Source organism: Camelus ferus, chromosome 34, assembly GCF_009834535.1.
Source record: "Camelus ferus isolate YT-003-E chromosome 34, BCGSAC_Cfer_1.0, whole genome shotgun sequence".
Taxonomy (NCBI): domain Eukaryota; kingdom Metazoa; phylum Chordata; class Mammalia; order Artiodactyla; family Camelidae; genus Camelus; species Camelus ferus.
This window is the reverse complement of record NC_045729.1, coordinates 15,983,986-16,004,048: the sequence shown is the minus strand read 5'-3', so window position 1 is coordinate 16,004,048 and position 20,063 is coordinate 15,983,986. Positions and strand designations below refer to the sequence as shown.

The window sequence follows — 20,063 nt, the reverse complement described above, 5'->3', positions numbered from 1 at the left end:
GACTGGTGTTTATTGAAAAGAACTAAGAAAACCAACTGCCATATTTTTCTTCCTCTGACCCTGCTCTTAAAAAGAGGGATAAGTTGGTATCAGTTATTGGAAGAATCAAAACTGTTGTTTTTCCATTGCTGGTTTATGATGCCTCCATTAAACTCCCACAAAGAATAATAATCAAGACTTCCATAATTTTCAGTTATAAACCTTCTGGGATTATTTGAATTTTAAATTGCTCTAATTACTTTGATAAGCTTTAGAGAGTAATGGTTAAAAATATAATGAACAAACAGACTTCCCTGATGCAAAACTGTTCTCTGATTCATACTTTACTGAGGATAACATTCACCCAGAGGCTCTGCTCCAGGAAGGAAATAACAGGCTGATAATCTCAGAAGAATGGACAGACCCTCCGGAGTTCCTCCTGAAGATCCATGGAAGTTAAGATGAATGGAGCTCCCTGTAAAACGCCCTGATTGTTACCACCTTTTCTGTTCCGTCCAGTTTTTCAATAAAACCTCTCAAGACCCCAATCCTAAGATGGGCTCACAGTCTTTAAGGCATTAGCCTGCTGTGACTCCCTTTGCCAGGCAAGGCAATAAAGCTGCTCTTTTCTTTCCTCCCCTCCCCCCACAAAATATATATATAATGAACAGATTTACAGACTCTATAGGCAAAAAAAAAAAAAAAAAGTGACAATAAAGGGCAGAGAGGTGGGAACCAGAGGACATCAACTTCATGGGCAAAAAGAAAAAAAGAAAGAAAGAAACATAAAAGGAGGAATACAAAGGGTAAAATTTTTGTATGCAATCAAAGTTAAAGTGTTATCAGCACACAATACTGTGATAGAGATAGGGAGGTAGAAAGGGAAGGAGGGCTTCTCAGCTTATTTTATTCTCACAATTAATGTATAAAGTAGACACTCTGATCTTCATTTTGCAATGCGAGGAAACTGAGGCAAACGAAAGTTACGTAGTCCAAGGTCAAAAAGCCAGTAAGCGGCAGAGCAAAATTTGTGCCTCTCCAGCCGGGAAAGCTGAGCGGTATTTCCTAGGCTGCGCTGGAGTTGCGGGGGAGCCCGCCCTCTAGTGGTCCCATGCGGATATGCAGCCAGATAAAGCATACACCAGAAACTGATTCAATGACCTTCTTTTCTTCCTTTCATAGGTGCAGCGCTAGAGCACACATAGTACAAAAAAAGAGAACTGTGAAAAGCAAGCAAAAACATCCATAGGGGGTGTTAATGCATTATTGTGTTTAACTGACGGGGTGACACTAATCTTAGCTTGACATGAGGTCTCAGTGGATAAATTTTACTCCTGACTCAGAGGTAGGCAATTCGAGTATACTAGAGCTTTTTACAAAACATGCCACCCCCGTATCTTGATAACTTTCAAAAAGGGGCCGAAAATGACAATTCTTGCAAAATTCTGAAGTAAATGCCATGTGGTTTCAACCACGGTTGCTGTGAAAACCGTAACAAGCCTATCCATTCCCCAGGCTTCAGGGACCTGCGAGTAAATGTAATTCTCCCTTTTCCCTTTCCTTCTCAAAAGAGCATGTGGCTGCTGGGGAGCTCCCAAGGATGAGGTCTCCAGTCACAGACCGTATGTAATTTCCTCATGTACAGTTAAGAGGCAGTAACAGAAATGGCTAAAAAAAGAAAAAAAAGAGAAAACTAAAACATAACCAGAGTGCACTGTAGTCTTAGCCAGTTGTGATCATTACAGTGAGACAGTAAGCTACCAAATTTATCAGCCGCTGCGCTCCATGATGCCCCGTTTTCCTTTTCTCAGGCCATAGAGTCTATGGACCAAAGTAAAATTTGTCTTCATCACTCCTCTCTTGGTCTCGAATGTTCACTGACTCTGGAGTATATAAATGAGACCTTCCGCAACTATGACAAAGCATATGAGGGGTACTTCCGTCCTGCAGCTAGGAACAACCAAAACGAGGCTGAGTAATAAAAGGAAAACACCCAGCTTACTCATTTCCAGTCTCTCTCCGCTGAAATCATTGTTAATTCAACCAGTATTTAAGGAGCATCTACCATCTAGAAAGGTACACAGGAAGTATTGTTGAGTAGGTAAAAATGAAGACGTGGTCCTCGTATCAAAGAGATTACGAACTACTAAGGAAGGGAATTTCAACAGCAACCCAAACAAAACAAGGAGACCGTCTCTCAGACTGCGGGCATAGCAGCACTTAAGCTAGCTTTCCTGGAGGGGGGTAGTTTCAACGAGCCGGGACAGAAGGGAAGGCATTCCAGGCAGAGGGAACTGCAAGCATTCAGTGCCCACGGCGCTGGCAGCACCTGAAGAATGACCAGCACCCTAGTGCGCTGGAGCCTACCGAGTGAAGGGGGAAACTGGGAGTTGAGGATGAAATGGTACTTTGGACTTTAATCTGCAAGCAAAGGAAAATCAAGAGACAATCAGTGGGGGAGGAAGGGGCGTGAGCAGGGCTTGGTTTCAGGGAGATTATTCTGGTGGCAACACACAAGCTGAATCAGGCAGCTAGAGGAAGCCGACTACCTGGCTTATCAGGCCGGAGGCGAGAGGGGGAATAAGGGCTCACGTTACAGCCGTGAAGAAGGCAGGTGTCAGAGCCTCACTGAGGGGGCTGAGCTGGGAAAATCACTGTTTGCATTTTCCACCAAACAAAACCTGAGGTCGAGGATACGCTCTGTCGGTGACAGTGCCTCACAACCTCAGGTCCCGGGTCGGGAAGCCATCCAAGTCCTTCCCCGGGAGGGCCAAGGGGGAAGTTAGACCCTGGAGAGAGCAGTACACAGTACTTTAAATTCAAACAAACAAACATACATCGTTCTGATACATCTCCGTGACAATCACTGAATGAGAATCCTGAGATCCTTCTGGCTTCCAAAGCCCACGCCTCCCACTTTAGTTCTACCTCGTACACTGTTCCCTTCACGTACGCTGAGCAGGGTTGTAGGATGTGAGAGGCGGCCTAGGTTGTGAAGATAATTTGAAGCAAATGAAATTAACTGTACCAGCAAATGAATAATAAATACAAGTGCTCTCCACAAGGAGCACTCTGCGGGCTCAGAACCATGAGCACAGAGGTCTGACCTTTTAAAAGCTCTATTTCTTAAAACAAAATAATAGATACAAAATGTCCTTTTATTGCCTACTGGCCCATCTCTATTGGGTCAATTAAATTCTTAAAAAAAAGGTAATGAAACAGGTAAATTAAAAGATAAAAGAGACACTACCTTTTTTCATATTTTTAATTACCATTATTGCACCAATACAGCATACGCTTTATATACATATATCTTAAACTTCATTTTCAGTTTTTCAGCAATTCAAATACATAATATATTATCATCTTGAGAATACAAAGAACACAACATAGAGGAAGGCTGAGAAAATAGGTTCCCAGTAGTTAGTCACTAGTGATTCTACAGACTTTCCTTTTAGTGTTTTCTATTGGAATTTTAAAATGTCCTGCCATGGCTCTGTAAGAATAGAGCTGCCTGAAACGGGAAGCAACGGAAAAAAGAAAATGGACCCAAAGTTAAAAAGAGTCAAGAAGGAAATCCAAGAGCGAGAGAATCTATTTTGAAACTAAACGTAAGGACTCCCTTCAGCCAGAGTGTACACATCCAAACACGAGCTAAGGGAAGAAATGGTGTCTTCCCATTTTACCCTCAAAATTCCCCATTAACAAACAAGATAGATGGTGCCCATTCACCTAGGAACGGGAACTCCTTCACAGCACTGTAAAAGGAATGGCGGGATGGGGGAAGGGAAAGTGGTGGGAGAGCAACTTGCCTTTGAGATGCCCTGGGTGTCAAAGCCATCATTTGGGTAAAACTTATCACAGCCAAAGCCATGGCTCTTCAGCTCCCTTCAGAAGTGACAATACATGTCATAGCAGCTTTCCACTGAGGAGCTAGTGGACTGAAAAAATAAACGTCCATGGAAAGGGGCCAGACACTCAGGCAGCAAGGCAATGTGGGTACCGAACAAGAGTTAAGTGCTTTCAACCTCTCTGCTCTACAAATCAGGTTAAAAATCCTAAACCCTTCAACGTTAGGTCAGATGATGGGGCTGTTACAACGTAACGCCGTGCTTCAAATGCAGCCACCAGCCACCGGACGGAGTTGCAAGACTGTAAATGCTTCTTTGAATGTAACTGGGAAAACACAGACCCTCGAAGCCCCATCATCCGAGACCCCCGCTGATCAAAGATGGTGCACTATGCAGCAAACACAACCCTCTTATCGTAGGAAGAGACATGTAAGCGCACGAGGGCAACAGGGCTGCACCCGCACAGGATGCTCCCCGAAGAGGACGAGCCTGAGGGTCGCCCTACGGCAGAGACCCAGGAAACGGGTCTTTGTTCATGCCCGCCCCTATCAAAATTCTCAGGCTGTAAACACCGAGGTCTGTGCATGTTTAGAGTCTTGGGTTAATGGAAAAGAAGGTCTCAAGGTGTTTGTCTCCCCTGAAATCGCTAAACAGGGCTTCGCAAAGAGGCGCACAGGGTCATGAGATGATTCTGAAAATCAGGTAACGAATTTAAAGACGGAGAAGAATGTTACAGATGTTAGAGGTCAATCCCCCTCAAAGAGACCCTGGCCCTCCGAGCCCTGCGGTCAGCCACAAGCGCGATAAGACCCGCTCTTCCCCCGCCTTGACAGTGAGCAGGAGGTAAGAAATGCTTTCTCGGCTGTACAGCGGAGGACGATTGTAAGGGAGGGACACGAACCGGCCTGAACGCAATGGAGCAGCTGTGACAAAGATTGTCCAGTAATTTTGGTTCTGGGGAGGGAAGGGGTTCCTAACTCCCCTCACAGATTGGCGCCCTCAGGTCATCTCTGTTCTTCAAGTCTGTCCTTAATGTCCGGTCGCTGCTTTTCAGAACTGGACCCAGTTGGATGGCTGTGGCGCCTGGTTTGGAACAGAGCTGCAAGGCAGGAGAACAGAGAGAAGGCCGAAGGCGTATTAGGACAGGAATGCTGTTCTCACCGGTTTGCGGGAAATCTCTGTTCAGAATCCCTGAAACTACGCCTCACAGCAGCCTGCTCACCCGGGCCTGCAACACCCATCAGGCTTCTCCCTGCAGCCTTCTGATCCCCCCGCCCCAGCGCTCCTCCACCTCCTCACCCAGAATTCCTACCGAAGGCTCCAAATGCCCTGCGAGTGCCCTGCTTCCCCACGCCAGAGATTTCACCTGGCCGCACGCAGACCCCGTTGGCGGCTGGGAGCAGGCTGGCTCCCCTGTGCTAATACCTGGGTGCGGTGCTGAAGTCCCCCCACAGGTCACTGCTTGCGGAAACTGGAGCTGCTGCCGGTGCTGTGACGGGAGCAGGAGAATCCAAGTCTAAAAGGATATCTGAACACGAGGTGAGAAAAGGAAAAAGAAAAGGGGAAACATTACAAAAATTTTAGAAATGAAAACTTACATTCACACAAAAATCTGTACATAAATGTTCACAGCAGCTTTATCTATAATAGCCAAAAACTAGAAACAGCCCAGACGTTCTTCCACAGGTGATGACTGAAGATACCGTGGTACATCCACGCGTGGAGCAGCACTCAGCAGTCAACGGGAGCGAGCTGCTGATACACACAACTCGAGAGTCTCAAGGGACTCAGGCTGTGGAAAAAGTCAACCCCAGAGGTTATGCACCACATGACTTCATTTACATAACAGTCCTGAAGGGACAAAATTAGAGATGGGGAACAGACTAGTGACTGAGCAGCAAGGGTTAGGGACTGGGGGTGGGGGGACGGGGCTGGGGAGGTACAGTTATAAAAAGGTGACCAGGGACCCTTGCAGTGGTGGAGCTGTTCAGCACCCTCACCACGGGGACGGGGGTGGATCCAGGAATCCGCACACAATAGAACTGCAGAGAACAGCAGCTGACCCTTGAACGACATGGGTTTGAACTGTGGGGGTCCGCTATATATGGGTTTTTTCCGGTAAACACGCAGTACAGTATGACAAGATCTGTGGATGACTGAACCTGCAGATGTCGGCTGTGAAGCCAGACACAGATTTTCGACTGCACGGTGGGGGTCAGTGCGCCTAAACCCTGCGTTGTTCAAGAGTCAGCTGTAAATACACATACACACCAATGAGAATACACAGAGATGACGAAATCCAAGTGAGACCAGTGAACGGTATCAATGTCAGTCTCCTAGCGGGGCTATTCGATTACCGTTTTGCAAAATGGTCCCACTGAGGTTAACGAGGTAAAAGGTACGTGGGATTTCTTTGTACTATTTTTTTTACAACTGCATGTGAATCTACAATTACCTCAAAATAAAAGGTTTAATTAAAAAAATGTAAATAAATAAACCTTAGATATGATCCTCAGTGCCTTCTGGCAACACTTACCAAAAGAAGTAGACTATAACCACTTACACCTCAAAAACTCCAGAAAGAGAAAGCTGGCTCTCAGCCATCAATTATAAATGACTAATGATATAATTTAAACCTTAAGTTACATTAAATTAAATTATAGTTAATTAATTAAAGAGAAAAGTTAAAACTCCTAGATTCTAACGCTTGATTCTCTAATCTTAGGAAAATTCCCTCCCAAGTTCTAGGTTTGCGTTCTTTAAGTGGAAATAACTTTATCTATTCTTTTATCCCACCAGACAGTAAGGAAAAACGAAAATGTACTCGTAAATCAGATGCTGTCTCACTTCCTCTCGACTGCCCCTGGGAAGAAATGGAAAGGATGAAGAAACAACACATGCTGAATGGCTTCTATATCACAAGCCCTGTGCTCGGTGCCGTCACCTCATTCCACCCTCACGGTCCTGGGGTGGTTTTACGTCTCCTTCTTGCAGGCAAGGACATGGAAGACTCAAAGATCTTAAACGATGTTACCAAACACATTCAGACATAAAGTAGCAGCACCATGACCACAATCTTAGTCCGTCTGACTCTCAGGCCTCCTAGCATTTCAGCAAGGCACAACAAAGGAAACAGCCTTCTTACTAACTACCCAATTTCTGCCAGAGAACCCACCAGAAACCACGACTCTCGGCTCCCTAGGAAAGCTTTAAGCCCTCGCTAGAGGCCGCCAAAATCACCTGTCAGTACAAAGTGCCCATTTAATAGCAAACCCACAATACTCTCCTCGGCAAATGGGTGCTACCCAATTAAACCCCAAGATATGATTTCTCAAAGTTAAAGCACTAGAGAGGAGGGAGGACCTAGCTCAATGGTAGAGACAAGATCCTGGGTTCAATCCCCAGTACCTCCATAGACAAACAGATAGACAGAGAGACAGACAGTCAAGATAAATAGTCAAATAGATAGATAAACAGTTAGAAAAATAAATAAATAGATAAATAAGTAAATACTTAATTACCAACCCCCCAAAAAACAAAATGAAAAACGGTAAAATTTTTAAAAAGCCCTGGAGAGACTCACCTGCATCGCTACCTCCATGAGTAGATTTCGGAATGGGTGGTGGAGTGACATGATTGCTGATAGCAACTGAGGACGACGGCGGGGGAATGGTGACTCTGCCTCCCGGTGGGGGCGGCAGTAAGCTTAGACCCCCGGTCCCTGAAGTCTTGGGCTTAGAAGCACCTCCTTTCTTGGTTGTAATGTTCTACAAAAGAAAAAAAGGAGGAGAGCAAGAGAAAGCAAAAGAGAAGTCATTGGTTTACGGAAATACAAGGACAGGTGGGGGAACCATACTCACCCCAATACTCAACTTGATGGTCTGGCCTTCCTTGAAGCCCAGATCCAGCTTGGGACGAGCATCCATTTCCTGAGACTCTTTGGAAATCTCAGATTCCTGCTTTACCCACCTTCAGTAAAAGAGAAAGTTATTTTAATTGGGATTCCCTGAAAATAGGGTCTGACAAATTTGAATGTAGCTAATTTATGTGAAACATGATTCCAGAAAGCAGAGAAAGGGAACATGAAACGTGAGAAAAGAAAGCAAGAGAGAGGGCAACCGGGGCTCAACACCACGAGGAACCACACGAGACGCAGGTTAAACCTGCCCCTCCAAGAGGGCACCGAGCCACAAGTCCCCACCCCTGCACTTGAGGGCTGTCCCCAAGGTGCCGTTAACTCCTCGGTCCTTCCAGGCTGCCCCCTCGCTAACTGGGGGCCTTCCACAATGTCAGAAAGTCCCGAGGCAGAAGCGCAGAGGCACGCCTGCCCGAGGTGGGAGGCTGACAGTGTACAGGCCGCCGTCCACCGCAGCGGAGCCAAAATCAAACGGGCTGAAGAAATGCCGCAAGGGGCACAGGACGCGTCAGCCGCCCAGGCACAAGACGCACAGAGCTCCCCACACAGCTCACGCGCAGCCCTGCGGTACTGCCACGCCCCCCTCTGCCCCCTAGAAGCAAGGGCCCGTCTCCAGAGGCAGAAACAAAGGCATCATCTCCAACGGCTGCACAGGGATCAGAAACACACCCCAGCTACAAGGAAAGGATGGGTACAAACACAGTGCCAGAAAACAGAGTGGAGGGGAAGATCTATGTCCGTGACGAACTAGTTATCAAATAAAGAAGCCAGGAGGTAAGAGAGCGCCCACTCAACTGAGCAGCAGCAGTCCCAAACACTTAACCTGGCAACTAAGGACCAGCGTCACTCACTTGAAGTGATCTTGCAAAGAGACGTTAAAGTCGAAGGCATCGCCCCGATCTGAGAAGCCAATGCCAATGAAGGCACTTCGCCCTGTGAGAAAGACAGGAATCCTCAGAGCAGGAAGCACCCAGCAGCGCACTCTGCCCAACGAAAACACAGCAGTTACCCTAGCCGGATCAAGTCCGTGAGCGCGTAGCGCTGTCTCACAGACCGGGGGTCCGCAAACTGCAGACAGCCCGTGGGCCAAACGCTGCCACAGCTTGTTTTTGTCAATCAAGTTTTACTAGAGCACAAACACACCACTGTGTTTACGTGTCATCCACGGCAGCTTTTACCCTAGAGCAAAAGAGCTGAATAGGTGCAATAGAGACCATTCAGCCCACGGAACCTGAAATATTTATTGTCTGTGTCTTCACAGAAAAAGTTTGCCAACCTCTGACACAGACTATGGAGAAAAGATACTGATCACCATAAACACAGGTGATTTAAGACAGTCCCAGCAAACATCACCAGGAACAATCAGCAGGCAGTATGTGCCAATTCTTTGGTTAGATACACATTTTGATTGATTTATATCTACCTTTAATACCACATTTTGAACTTGTATTCATATCTATTATAAACAACATGTTAATCCTTCCCTCTTAGCAACTATAGTTAAATTTAAAGAAAAGGGAGAAAATTTAGTAAACAGAAATGACATAAATGCATGGGGACGCGCCTTCACTGAAATGCATTAACTACTTCCCTAGGCTCATCCCACTCAAGTCCCTGATCCTTACCAGTACCATCCTGGATCCGGATTACAAAGTAGCGGCTGGAATCTGTCACTGTCTCCACGGCAATGCCAGGATACTGTTCTACTGGTGCCTGAGCAAAGAGCTCCCCTGACAGGTAAGAAAAAGACTTCCGTGAGCAAAGGAAGCAAAAATCTGAAACTCAGTTAACAAGTATTTCCCCTCTAGTCCCCAGTTTGAAGGTGCTTTGAAAGGAACACCAAATCAACACCTTAATATGTTAGAGGGTCAGCAGCACAAGTTACCTGAAACTCTATCCTCGAGTTTGATGTAAGCAATCTTCCCTTTTGAAGTGATTCGGAGGCGACCAGTCCAATCAGGCTGGTCTAATTTCCAGTCAGATGCCCTAGGGTAGGAAAATGGGAAGCCTCAGGCCTCAGGTCCACATCTTTAATACACTAAAAACCTACCCATAATCACTTGCCATGTTTCTAATTCCCTGTTCTGGATCGTTACTCCTTCTACCTATTAAGTAATCAAAAAGAGTAGCCCACGACCCCCTCTACACAGACGCCTCACGTTACACACAGTCCAAAACACAGAGAAGAAATGTTACCACTTGAGGATTCTGAAGTCCAATAAGCATCAATAAAAAGATGTAAAAGTACAAATAAAAGCAATTAAAAGTGTATCATAATGACACTATTTTCATACTGTAGATGGTAATTTACATAATAGTGTTTTACTGATCAAGGAACAATGAAGTCCACTAAATGAAATACGCCGGGTAACAGAAGCCTTCCCAAAGCCCTGAACATTTTACCTTTCACTGAATTCAACCAATATTTACAGAGTGTGCATTAAGCCGAAGGCACTATTCCAGGCGCTTGGGATATGTGAGGGAACAAAATAAAGCCCTCATGAAGCTTACATTCTAACAGAAGATAGATAATTAAAAAAAATAAGTGAATTAATATCTCAGACAGTGGTAAGCGCTTAAGGTAAAAAGAAAATGCAGAGGCAGAACAGGGAGATGCGGAAGGCAGTGGGAAGGCGAACAGGCTGCGGCACTCAAGAGGGTGGTCAGGGGAGGCTTATTTACAGGGTGAAATGTGAGCAAAAATGTGAAGGAAGTGAGGGTTACCCATGTAGATCTCTGGGGGGGAAGCATTCCAGGTGTAGGAAACAGCGAGTGCAAAGAAAGGAGGCCATGGTGATTAAAGTGACAGATGAGGCGGGGGAGTAGCTGATCACACAGGGCCTTGGAGGCCACTGTAAGGACTCTGGCTTTTACTCTGAGTGAAAGAGGAGGCATTACAGGTTGAAGCAGGGTGTGACCTGACCTCCCTTTTATTTAAAAGGATTACTTTGCTGCGAATAGATGGGGTGTAGGAATGTGCTGAAGCAGGGGGATTAGTTAAGAGTAATCTAGGAGACTCATGGTGGTGACCAGGAAGACGGAGTAGCAGAAGTGGCTGGACTGTGGATATATTTAAAGTAAAGGCGGCAGGATTTTCTAACAGACTGGATGTGAGGCAGAAGAGAGAGAGAAATCAGAGATTAAGTCAACGATGACTCCAAGGTTTCTAGCTTGAACAGAGCAGTTGCCGATAACTGAGATGAGGAAGGCTACAGGTAGAACATGTCTGGGAAGAAAGACTGGGAGTTCAGTTTCAGATACGTTGAGTCTGAGATGTGTAACCGAGTATGCATTTGAATGTATGACTGGAATGCAGGAAAGACATGTGGACTAGTGATACAAATGTCCATGGAAACATTACAAAACACTGAATGCTTAAAATTTGTGTTATAAGTGAATTTGAATGAAACCTAAGACATTATTTAAGACATTGTTTAACCTAAGACATTATGACCAATTTTACAAAACACTGCACTTGTGATTCTGTTTTGCCAGCAGCGTGGAAAAGGGAGGGCAAAGTAAAAGTTACTGACAACTCATCCCTTGGGAGCCTGAAGACTAATACTTGCAGGTTAGGAAGGTAACAGTAAAGTACACCAAAAGTTTAAAAAGCTGAACAAGATGGAAGGCAAAAGGTGAAAAGGATGAAATGAAAATTTTAATTAGCACAGGTTCTGAATAGGATTTATAAGATAAATCTTTGTCATGCCCTTCTCTCTTGATGCCCTGCGTCACAGACCTTCAATACCTGAATCTGATCCAGACGAGAGCGCCCTAGACGGTCCCTGTCTATTAGATTTTTTAAATGAGCTGTTACTTATTCCACTATACCACCACCAGCTAGACAGAGTATAAATGGTCTACTGAAAATATTAGGAACAAGCCTGCCTAGATGTGTTTCTCTGGACAGGTTCCTTGGCTTATTTGTGTATCTAGTGGCCAATGTGTAACAAATTCTCAGTAGGTGAATGGATGCTCATGGTAGCAGTTTCCCTCCATCCTGAGCCTTAATTCCTCTCCCACACCCCAGACCTAGCCTGAGGAAATCTTGGTTTTACTGGTCTTCAAAACTGACCTCAGAAATTTTCATCTACTTGGCAATAAATTCTTACAGCCTGTCGTATGAAATAGGCATGAAAGGCCTAACATCTCTCTCCAGATGAAGAAAAGGACAATAGCACAGTAAGGAATGATCCCTAACTTCAAAGTCCAGCATTCTGTTCATTACATTAAAACACACTATTGAGTTTAATACTGATTTAGCTGGGGAAGCAGGTAATAATGAATTTAAATAAACAGTTTTACAGATTGGGAAACCATTTTCTAACCACTTATAAGTTTGGCATCAACCTAAATTTTCCTTCCGTAAGTCTGGTCACTGAGAGTCTGGGAAGCAACAGCTTACATACACTAGGAGAATCAAAGTCAGTTACTCCCTCTGAGCTTATTAGTCACTCAAAGAAAGCATTTCTCTCTCCTGCTTCCTATAAAGTTGAGTTTTTCCTTTAATGGCAGCCTGGAGTGTAAATCATGCTCATAATATAAAATGGGTTCTGGTAAACAACAGAATAGACTGACACAGACAAAAACACAGAAAAGTGCTATTTATCAAGCATCTATTATGTGCCAGGAATTATGCCCATTCTGGTAAAAATTAAGTGAGAGGATCTTGCAAAGTTAGTAACAGTATATCCATTTTTGTAAATGAGGAAACTAAAGTTCAAAAGAGTTAAGTGACTTGCCAAAAGTAACCCAACAAATCAATGAGAATCACGACTCAAACTCAGTTCTGCTCTCTCCACTGACTGTACTAAGCGAAGAGTGACTGATGTAAAAATCCTTTTATAGCATAAGATGCCAATAATAAGCATGGGAAACACAGAATGATAATGAGAAAAAGAGTAAAAGAGGAAAATTAAGAAATCACTTTGATGGCTCAGTGCAGTTACTGACACAAGGATAAAGGCTGTGGATAAACCCGGAAGTGAAGATAGAGGCTGTAGATGGGCAAGAGAAAAAGGTCTTTTAAAAAGCCTCAAGTGGGGCTGGGTCCAGCTCAGCTGTAGAGTGGGGAGCTCAGCATGCATGAGGTCCTGAGTTCAATCCCCGGTACATTCATTAAAAAAAAAAAAAATGCATGAAGTGGAAGAAAAAGAACAGAATGCCACTTCAATGTGTATCATATCCCTTAGGATGTCTTAGCTCCTAAAGTTGGACGTCATGAGCTATTTTTTACCTTATTTAACAGTTCAATCAATGCTAATTTTTATAATTAAGTGTAATCTACTAATTTCTTCTTTCAGTCAACATTTACAGAATCCTCATTATGTGCCAGAAACTGTGCTAGACCCTGGGAATACAAAGTTTAAAAAGACCTCAAGGTGTTCAGAGTCTAGTCTGAAGGCATGGGAGACCAAACAATCTATTACAACGCAGAAGGAGCAGGTGCTACAGAAGCGCACGGAGACCACACCTAAGCCAGGATGGAAGATCCAGGAGGGCTTCCCAAGGAAGAAGATGTCTCAGCTGACTCACACATATTAGTACCTGCGACTACCATCCAAAAATATGTAGATTCCTATTCATCAGCAATTTGGGAATCCGATGGAAAGCCTGAAATTAGGACTACCTCTGTGCCAAAGGGTACAACCCCCAGGGTCTAGTGCACAGGTCAGTAAGCACAGAGATACTGATTCATGAAGGAACCTCTAGTAAGGAGGCAAAATAATGGACATAAGGAGAGGATAACTTTTCAGAGAAGGTAATAATAAATGCCAAGAGGAAAATCATGATGGTGATGTGAGTCAGAGAAATAAAAACAGCATCTTATATTTATATACTGCTTTACTCTTTCCTAAATTCTTTATAGGAAATTCATTTTAGATTCTTTTTTCACACTTATTACATGATTTTAATAACCCCTCCAAAAACTTCTACAGGATACACAGCTAGAGCAGGTTTTATTACCAACTTTGTTTTCGTATTTTACAGATGAGAAAACTTAGGCTTGGAGAGGTTAAGAAATTTGTCCCAAATCATATCGCTGTTAAGTTGCCAGGGCACATGCTCGTATTTTTAAACATGTAACCCACTGAGTTATGTTAACTCTTTGGACTGCATGACTTCACAACTTCCTACAGCATCCAAAGACCCTCACAGTCATGGGATTACAAGGTGGTTTGTTAACCCTACAAAGAAAATGCTGCGTTAACTCTAGAAGCAAAGGCTATAGGAGAAGTTAAGAGAGAAGGGAGGCAGCAAATACTACAGAGCCACAGAGAAAAGACACTGAAAAGTAACGGACTGGACAAGTGTTGGAAAACTTAGGATCTTAACCTTTGCTCACTGGCAAAAGAGCTGAAGGGAAAACCATACGATGGAAGACGATATTTGGTGGCAAGACTGAACAGCACAAAAGAAAAATGAGCTCATCCCGAGAGGAGCCAAGAACACTATGATTACCCACAGATGCGCACGGGGTCTTGGAAGCGTGTGTGAAACGGCGAGGGAGGGAAGGGGAGATGAGGGTGACAAGCTGAAGGACGCAGGGAAGAGCGAACGAAAGGTGACCGGCGGTGGAGCTGGCAAGACTGGACGTGAATGATGGGGAGCAGATGGGGAACCTAGAGGGTCCGGGGGAGGAGGAGTGGGAGGACGCAGGAGGGTAACTTTTTTGTTAAGCGGAGGAAACAAGGATGATGGCAGTCCAGAATCGGGGCAGAGCAGACCAGGGCGATAATAATCCAGGTGGGGAAGCTAGCAAGGTGACAACCCAGAGCTGGCAGTGGCAGGGATAGGCAGCGTGCTACCCGAGGAGGGAAGTGTCATCCCCGACCGGCACGCGTGCGCCGTAGTGCCTCGGAGTCAGTACCTGTAACCGCGGTTGGAGGCCCGGGGCGGAATTCGGTAGACGCTGACGTCGGGCTTCACACACAGCACAGACTCGTACTCCAGCTCGGCCGCCATCTTGGCTCTGCTCTCAGCGCCGCCGGGGGCGGGGCGTCGGAACGGGGGCGGGAGTGGGGGCGGGGCGTCGCGTTACGCAACAACTTCCGCTGACGCTACTTCCGCGCGAGTTGAGCTTGGTTCCTGAGATTAAGCTCCGGTGGCGCAGTTTGAGGGAGCCATGTTGAAACCTGGAAACGGTGAGATTGCGCGACTCACCATCTTGGGTAATGGCAGGGATGCCCTCCAAGTGCGTAATTCACGTTAAGGAAATCTCCATCCCGGAGAAGTGATGAGGAGACGCGCCATCTTGCTCCGCGGCAGGTGCGCGCGGTCCTTTGGGAAGACGACGACCATCTTGAAGTCTGGCGAATTTTTTTCTTCTAAGAGTCATTTCTTAACCCTAGTTTCCTTGCAGAAAAGGGGTACCCATCCGTCGGTAAACCCAAGTTGACTACCTACAGGAAGTGTATGACCCAGTTGTAAACGTGGATTTTAACCTTCCAGAGTCTAAACGTCAAAAATGCCCAGCCTGATATATCGCCTTATAATAGCATCTTTTTATCTAGGAGTTTCCAGAACGGTACCTGTTGAAATAATCTGCCACACTTTCCGTGTGTATTCTGGTTAACTTTTTGGAAATTTTGACCATGTTAAACTGTAAATGGGATCTACTCAATTCCTAACCAATTGGGAAAGCATTTATTTAATAGCTGTTACTTGCTCCCAGTTCTATAATAATAATAAATCCTACTGAACTCTCTCCATAAATATGTTCCTTGTAGGCTCCAAATGTAAATTTGCCACAACACTGTCACGTTAATGATTTGATTAGCACGGACAGCAACTGGAAAACCGAGATACGAAATGACAACAACAGTGGAGGACTTCACCACTTTTTTATGTTGACTAGTTGAAAACCTGTCTCTAGTTTGTCTACTGTGCATGACAAAGTGATGTGTTAAAATTCAAAAGGATTTATAATATCTAGCCCTTCTAAGGATATGGGCAAGCAGATACTCTCATACACTGTTGGCAGGATTGTAAATTTGTACCTCATTTCTGAAGAGAAGTTTAGCAGAATTGATCAAAATTCTGTACATCATTACCTTCAATTTAGCAAATCCACTAATAGCTATTTTAGAGAAATTTTTATTACTTTATTAATTTTATTAATTTATTAATGTGCAAGAAAGTGTATACAATAATCTTTATTACACCATTGTTTGTAATCGTGAAAAAAATGGAAACGACATGAATGTCTATCAACAGAAAATTGTTAATGGCTTGTCCATTAGGATAGGATGCTTTGAGATAGTAAATAAGTAAGTATAGATATTAAGGCCATAGAAAAGGATTCAAGATTTTTTTTAAAATAAACTTTCACTTAAAATTTCAGTAATCCTGCACTGCTTATGGTTTCCTGAATAGTCCATGCTCTTCATAGTCTTCATCCCTTTCATGCATTAAATCTTCTACCTTAAACTCTCTACCCTATCCTGTCAGTTTGGCAAACTAATTAATATGTTCACATAATCAGCTCGGATAATACCTCCTCTTGTGACTTTGTCAAGTGCTTTAGATGAACTTTCTCTAATGCTTCCACTTGCTTGCTTCTGTTACACCTTTTTGTTTTACCTAATGCGTTATTATTCTTCGAATATCTCCCACTAAACCATAAACTCCATAAAGGCAGGAACTTTGCTTTTTTAGCACCCAGCGTGAGGCCCTTCACATAATAGGCAATAATAATTGTTGAATAATACAAAATTTCTGTTTCAGTCTAATCATCTAACTTGGGCATTTCCCCAAATCCCCCAATTTCAGACCCTACATATACTTTGCAAAAAACTTCAGAGTTTAAAAGCGTATAAAATGAAAAGTGAAATTTCCACATCTTTATATTATTAACAATTTTATGCTATATATATTTTATATATTTGAAACTACAATGAGAATACGACACAGCTAGTAGAATGGCTTAAAAAAAATGACAACGACAAAATGCTGTCAAGAATGTGGAGCAAAATTCATACATTGCTAGTGGGGAATTAAAATGGCACAACCATTTTGGAAAACTAAGCTTTGTATTTTCTTAAAAGTTAAACACACATTTATCATATGACCCAGCATTTTACTCCAAGATATTTACCCAAGAGAAAGTAAAATATATGTTCACAAAAAGACATACATGCAAATGTTCATAGCAGTTTTGTAAATTGTAGATGGTGAAAACCAAGAAACCGCCCTAAATGTCTATCAATAGGTGAACTGATAAACAAACTTTGGTGTATCCCTGTAATAGAACACAGTCATACTGACATACGACAGTAATAAGATAAACAGTATAGCAGTAGAGAGGGTCAAATACGAATACTCAGGGATGGCAGTTTAAAAACTTAAACTAGTATTACCCACAATAATATGGATAGATCTCAAAAACATTATACTGAACAAGACAACAAAAAGTCAGGCCCAAAAGAATATATTCTGTATGACTCCATGTATATGAAGTTCTTAAAAAGACTAATCTGCAGTAACAGAAATTAAGTGGTTGCCTAATGCCAAAGAGAATGAAGAATTGAATAGGAAGAGATACAAGGCTATTTGAGGGAAGAGTGAGTGATGGAAATATCCTTTATCTTGATTGTGGTGTTGGTTACACAAAGTATGTATATTAGTCAAGACTCAAGAAAACGTGTACTCAAAAGGCATGCATTTTATTATATGAGTTATAACTAAATAAAATTTATATTAAAAATTTCAGAGTCCACCACCCTGCTCCTTAGGATCCACCCTCCTTTCATTCTTCATTGACTTAACTACTGTAAACAATTTTTTGTATATTCTTTCTGTCATTTTCTATGCATTATGCATTATGGGTGTATGTGTGAGTCTATGAATTTTCACAAATGGCATCATGTTATACAGCCTGTGCACATTTTGCTTTTTACTTAACAATACATCAAGACACCTTTTTATGTCAGTACATGTAGGTAGACCTCAAACTTTTTAACAATTCATACATTCCATTGAAAGACTACCTAGAACCTTTTCCAACTACCTGTAAGTTAAATTAATGAGATTTACTTCAGAAGAATCAGTCAATCATTGGAAGATAATAGAAGTGTAGGAACTTTAATTTAGGAGAATCCTTTAGACATTACTTAGTAGTTTTTTTTTTTTTTTTTGAGTCTTTTTAAAAAATCATTACCCACAGTAAGGGCATATTTTATATTAGAACCCAGTGTACCCATATATACACAAATATGTATCAGTGAAAAAAAAAAGTTTTCCAAAAATGATACCCTTACTAAAAGTGATGGCAATTTATAGTTTTTATTATGTTTTTATTCTATTTTATGTTGTTCTCAACACACAAAATTGATTTTAAGACCCATGAATGCATCTTGACTCAGTGAAAAAGTAAAAAAGGATCTAACATTGCTCACCATTTTACAGTTAAAAAAATAGTAATGAAGAAAGACCTAGAGTATTTTTGATAATTAGGACATGTACTAAGATTGTTATGTGCATTATGCTCTGCTTTTTGAAACAGTTATCTTACAAATGCACCACTGGCTACACAATGAAGTCTAATCACCTTAACTAGATGCATCTTCATAATCTGCCCCAACTTTTCCTTCCAGACTCATCTAGAGCCACTTCCCTCACCCCCTCTTCCTCACTCTCACCTTCGATGTCTTCTCTAGCTGATCTGATTACACTGCTATTATTTTCCAAACACACCAACATATTTGCACAGACCGAAATGCCCTTCCCATTCATTCTTTGGTAAAATGCCTTCAGATATAATTTAAATATCAATTTATCTGAGAAGCTTTCCTCATCTTCCCTAAATAGAACTAGTGACTCCCTCCTCTGTGCTCCCACAACATTTTTTATATTTCAGTTTAAGTTCTTATCACATTACATTCGACTGTTTCTAGGTATGTCTGTTTTCCAAGGGCAAGAAACATGTTTGTATTTATCCAGAATTTATCATAGTTTCCAGACTATAGTAGGAACTCCATACATTTTTTTGTTTGTTAAGTGAATGATCATTTCCTTTTTTCTTTACAAGGATGGAGTGTTCTTTAAGAAAATGTAAAATGTCTTGGTGGGAATTCATCTCTGCGTACCACTAGGGGGCAGGAGCTACACAATTCAAAAGTTCTAGAGGGGAGAGTGTATCTCGATGCTAGCTCACATGCTTTGCATACTGGAGGTCCTGGGTCCAATCCCCAGCACCTCTATTAAAATAAATAAGTAAATAAATGAACGTAATTACCTCTCCCCAAAACAAAAACAACAAAAAATTATTAATTTTTTAAAAAGGTGATATGTGAAGCAACTAAGTTGTTAGTCATTGATTTCAACAGTAAACATTCTGTGTAACAATAATGATATTACCTGATATTTACATAGCGCCTTTCAGATTACAAAATGCTTTCACTTACGCTATTCCGTTTATTTCTCACAGCAATCTCGCCTAGTATGTAGTATTATCCCCATTTTTATTTAAAAATATGCTGAGATACAGAAAGGTCATTGACTTTCTCATCCAATATTTAAGTGTCAGGAGAGAAAACCTTAAACTTCTGATACCAACATAACAGCTGCCTATACGCTATACTTAAATGTTTGTATGTATGATTAGGACTCCTGCCCCTGTTGGTTGAGTTGCAGTAATGACTAGCATTTATTAAGTACTGGGTGCCATTCTACATGCTTGTGTGCAACAGGTATCTACTATTATTACCCTGCTTACTAGGTAAAGAGACTAATACAGTGTGATTAAGTGATTTGTCCATCACAAGTGGCAGACATAAATCTGTGTCTTCAAGCCCAGGTCCTTAACCAATATGCACTTCTGTCCTAACCTCTCCATCCAGAAAATATACAGAATATACAAGGATCTTAGCAAATACAGTATCTTTGTTATTCATGGACTCCAGTATTTGTGATCTCCTATTCACTTAAATTTATTTGTAACCCCCAAATCAATATTCACAGTCACTCCCAGCTACGCACAGGATGGCAAAAATTTTGAATCACCAGACATGTGCGTACTCAGCTGTCAATCAAGGTCGACTTCTTGTTTCATCTTTCATCCTGTAAGGAAGTGTCCTTTGCACAGTCTGTTTAGTGCCAAGTTCACATTTTTGTGCTTTTTGTAGGTGATTTTGCTGTTTAAAATGACTCCCAAGCATAGTGCTGAAGGCTGAGAGGTGCCTCACAGAGAAAATATGTGTTAGTTAATCTCACTCAAGTATGAATCACAGTGCTTTTGGAGAAGAGGTCAATGTTCATGAATCAACAATATGGATTAAATAAGGTGTCTTTAAACAGAAACACATATAAAACAAGAT

At 42.5% G+C, this 20,063-nt stretch overlaps 1 protein-coding gene across 1 annotated transcript; it reads right to left on the bottom strand.

Annotated features, from left to right (window-relative positions):
• Nucleotides 1-3,229: 3,229 nt before the first annotated feature.
• Nucleotides 3,230-14,772, bottom strand: NECAP1 (NECAP endocytosis associated 1). The gene is made up of 8 exons (XM_006192156.3): nt 14,618-14,772; nt 9,632-9,732; nt 9,372-9,476; nt 8,598-8,679; nt 7,691-7,799; nt 7,414-7,597; nt 5,256-5,358; nt 3,230-4,929 (listed from the first exon to the last, which is right to left on the bottom strand). The coding sequence occupies exons 1-8, from the start codon at nt 14,710-14,712 to the stop codon at nt 4,881-4,883; spliced, it is 828 nt and encodes a 275-aa protein (XP_006192218.1). The 5' UTR covers nt 14,713-14,772; the 3' UTR covers nt 3,230-4,880.
• Between the last annotated feature and the right edge of the window lie 5,291 nt (nt 14,773-20,063).

Excerpts from the sequence above, each read along its gene's own strand:
- NECAP1 (XM_006192156.3), bottom strand. The coding sequence starts at position 14,712 with ATGGCGGCCGAGCTGGAGTACGAGTCTGTGCTGTGTGTGAAGCCCGAC. Across the intron at positions 9,733-14,617 it reads GCCTCCAACCGCGGTTACAG|GGCATCTGACTGGAAATTAG; the intron begins GTACTGACTCCG and ends TTCCTACCCTAG. Across the intron at positions 7,598-7,690 it reads CCATCAAGTTGAGTATTGGG|AACATTACAACCAAGAAAGG; the intron begins GTGAGTATGGTT and ends TTTCTTTTGTAG.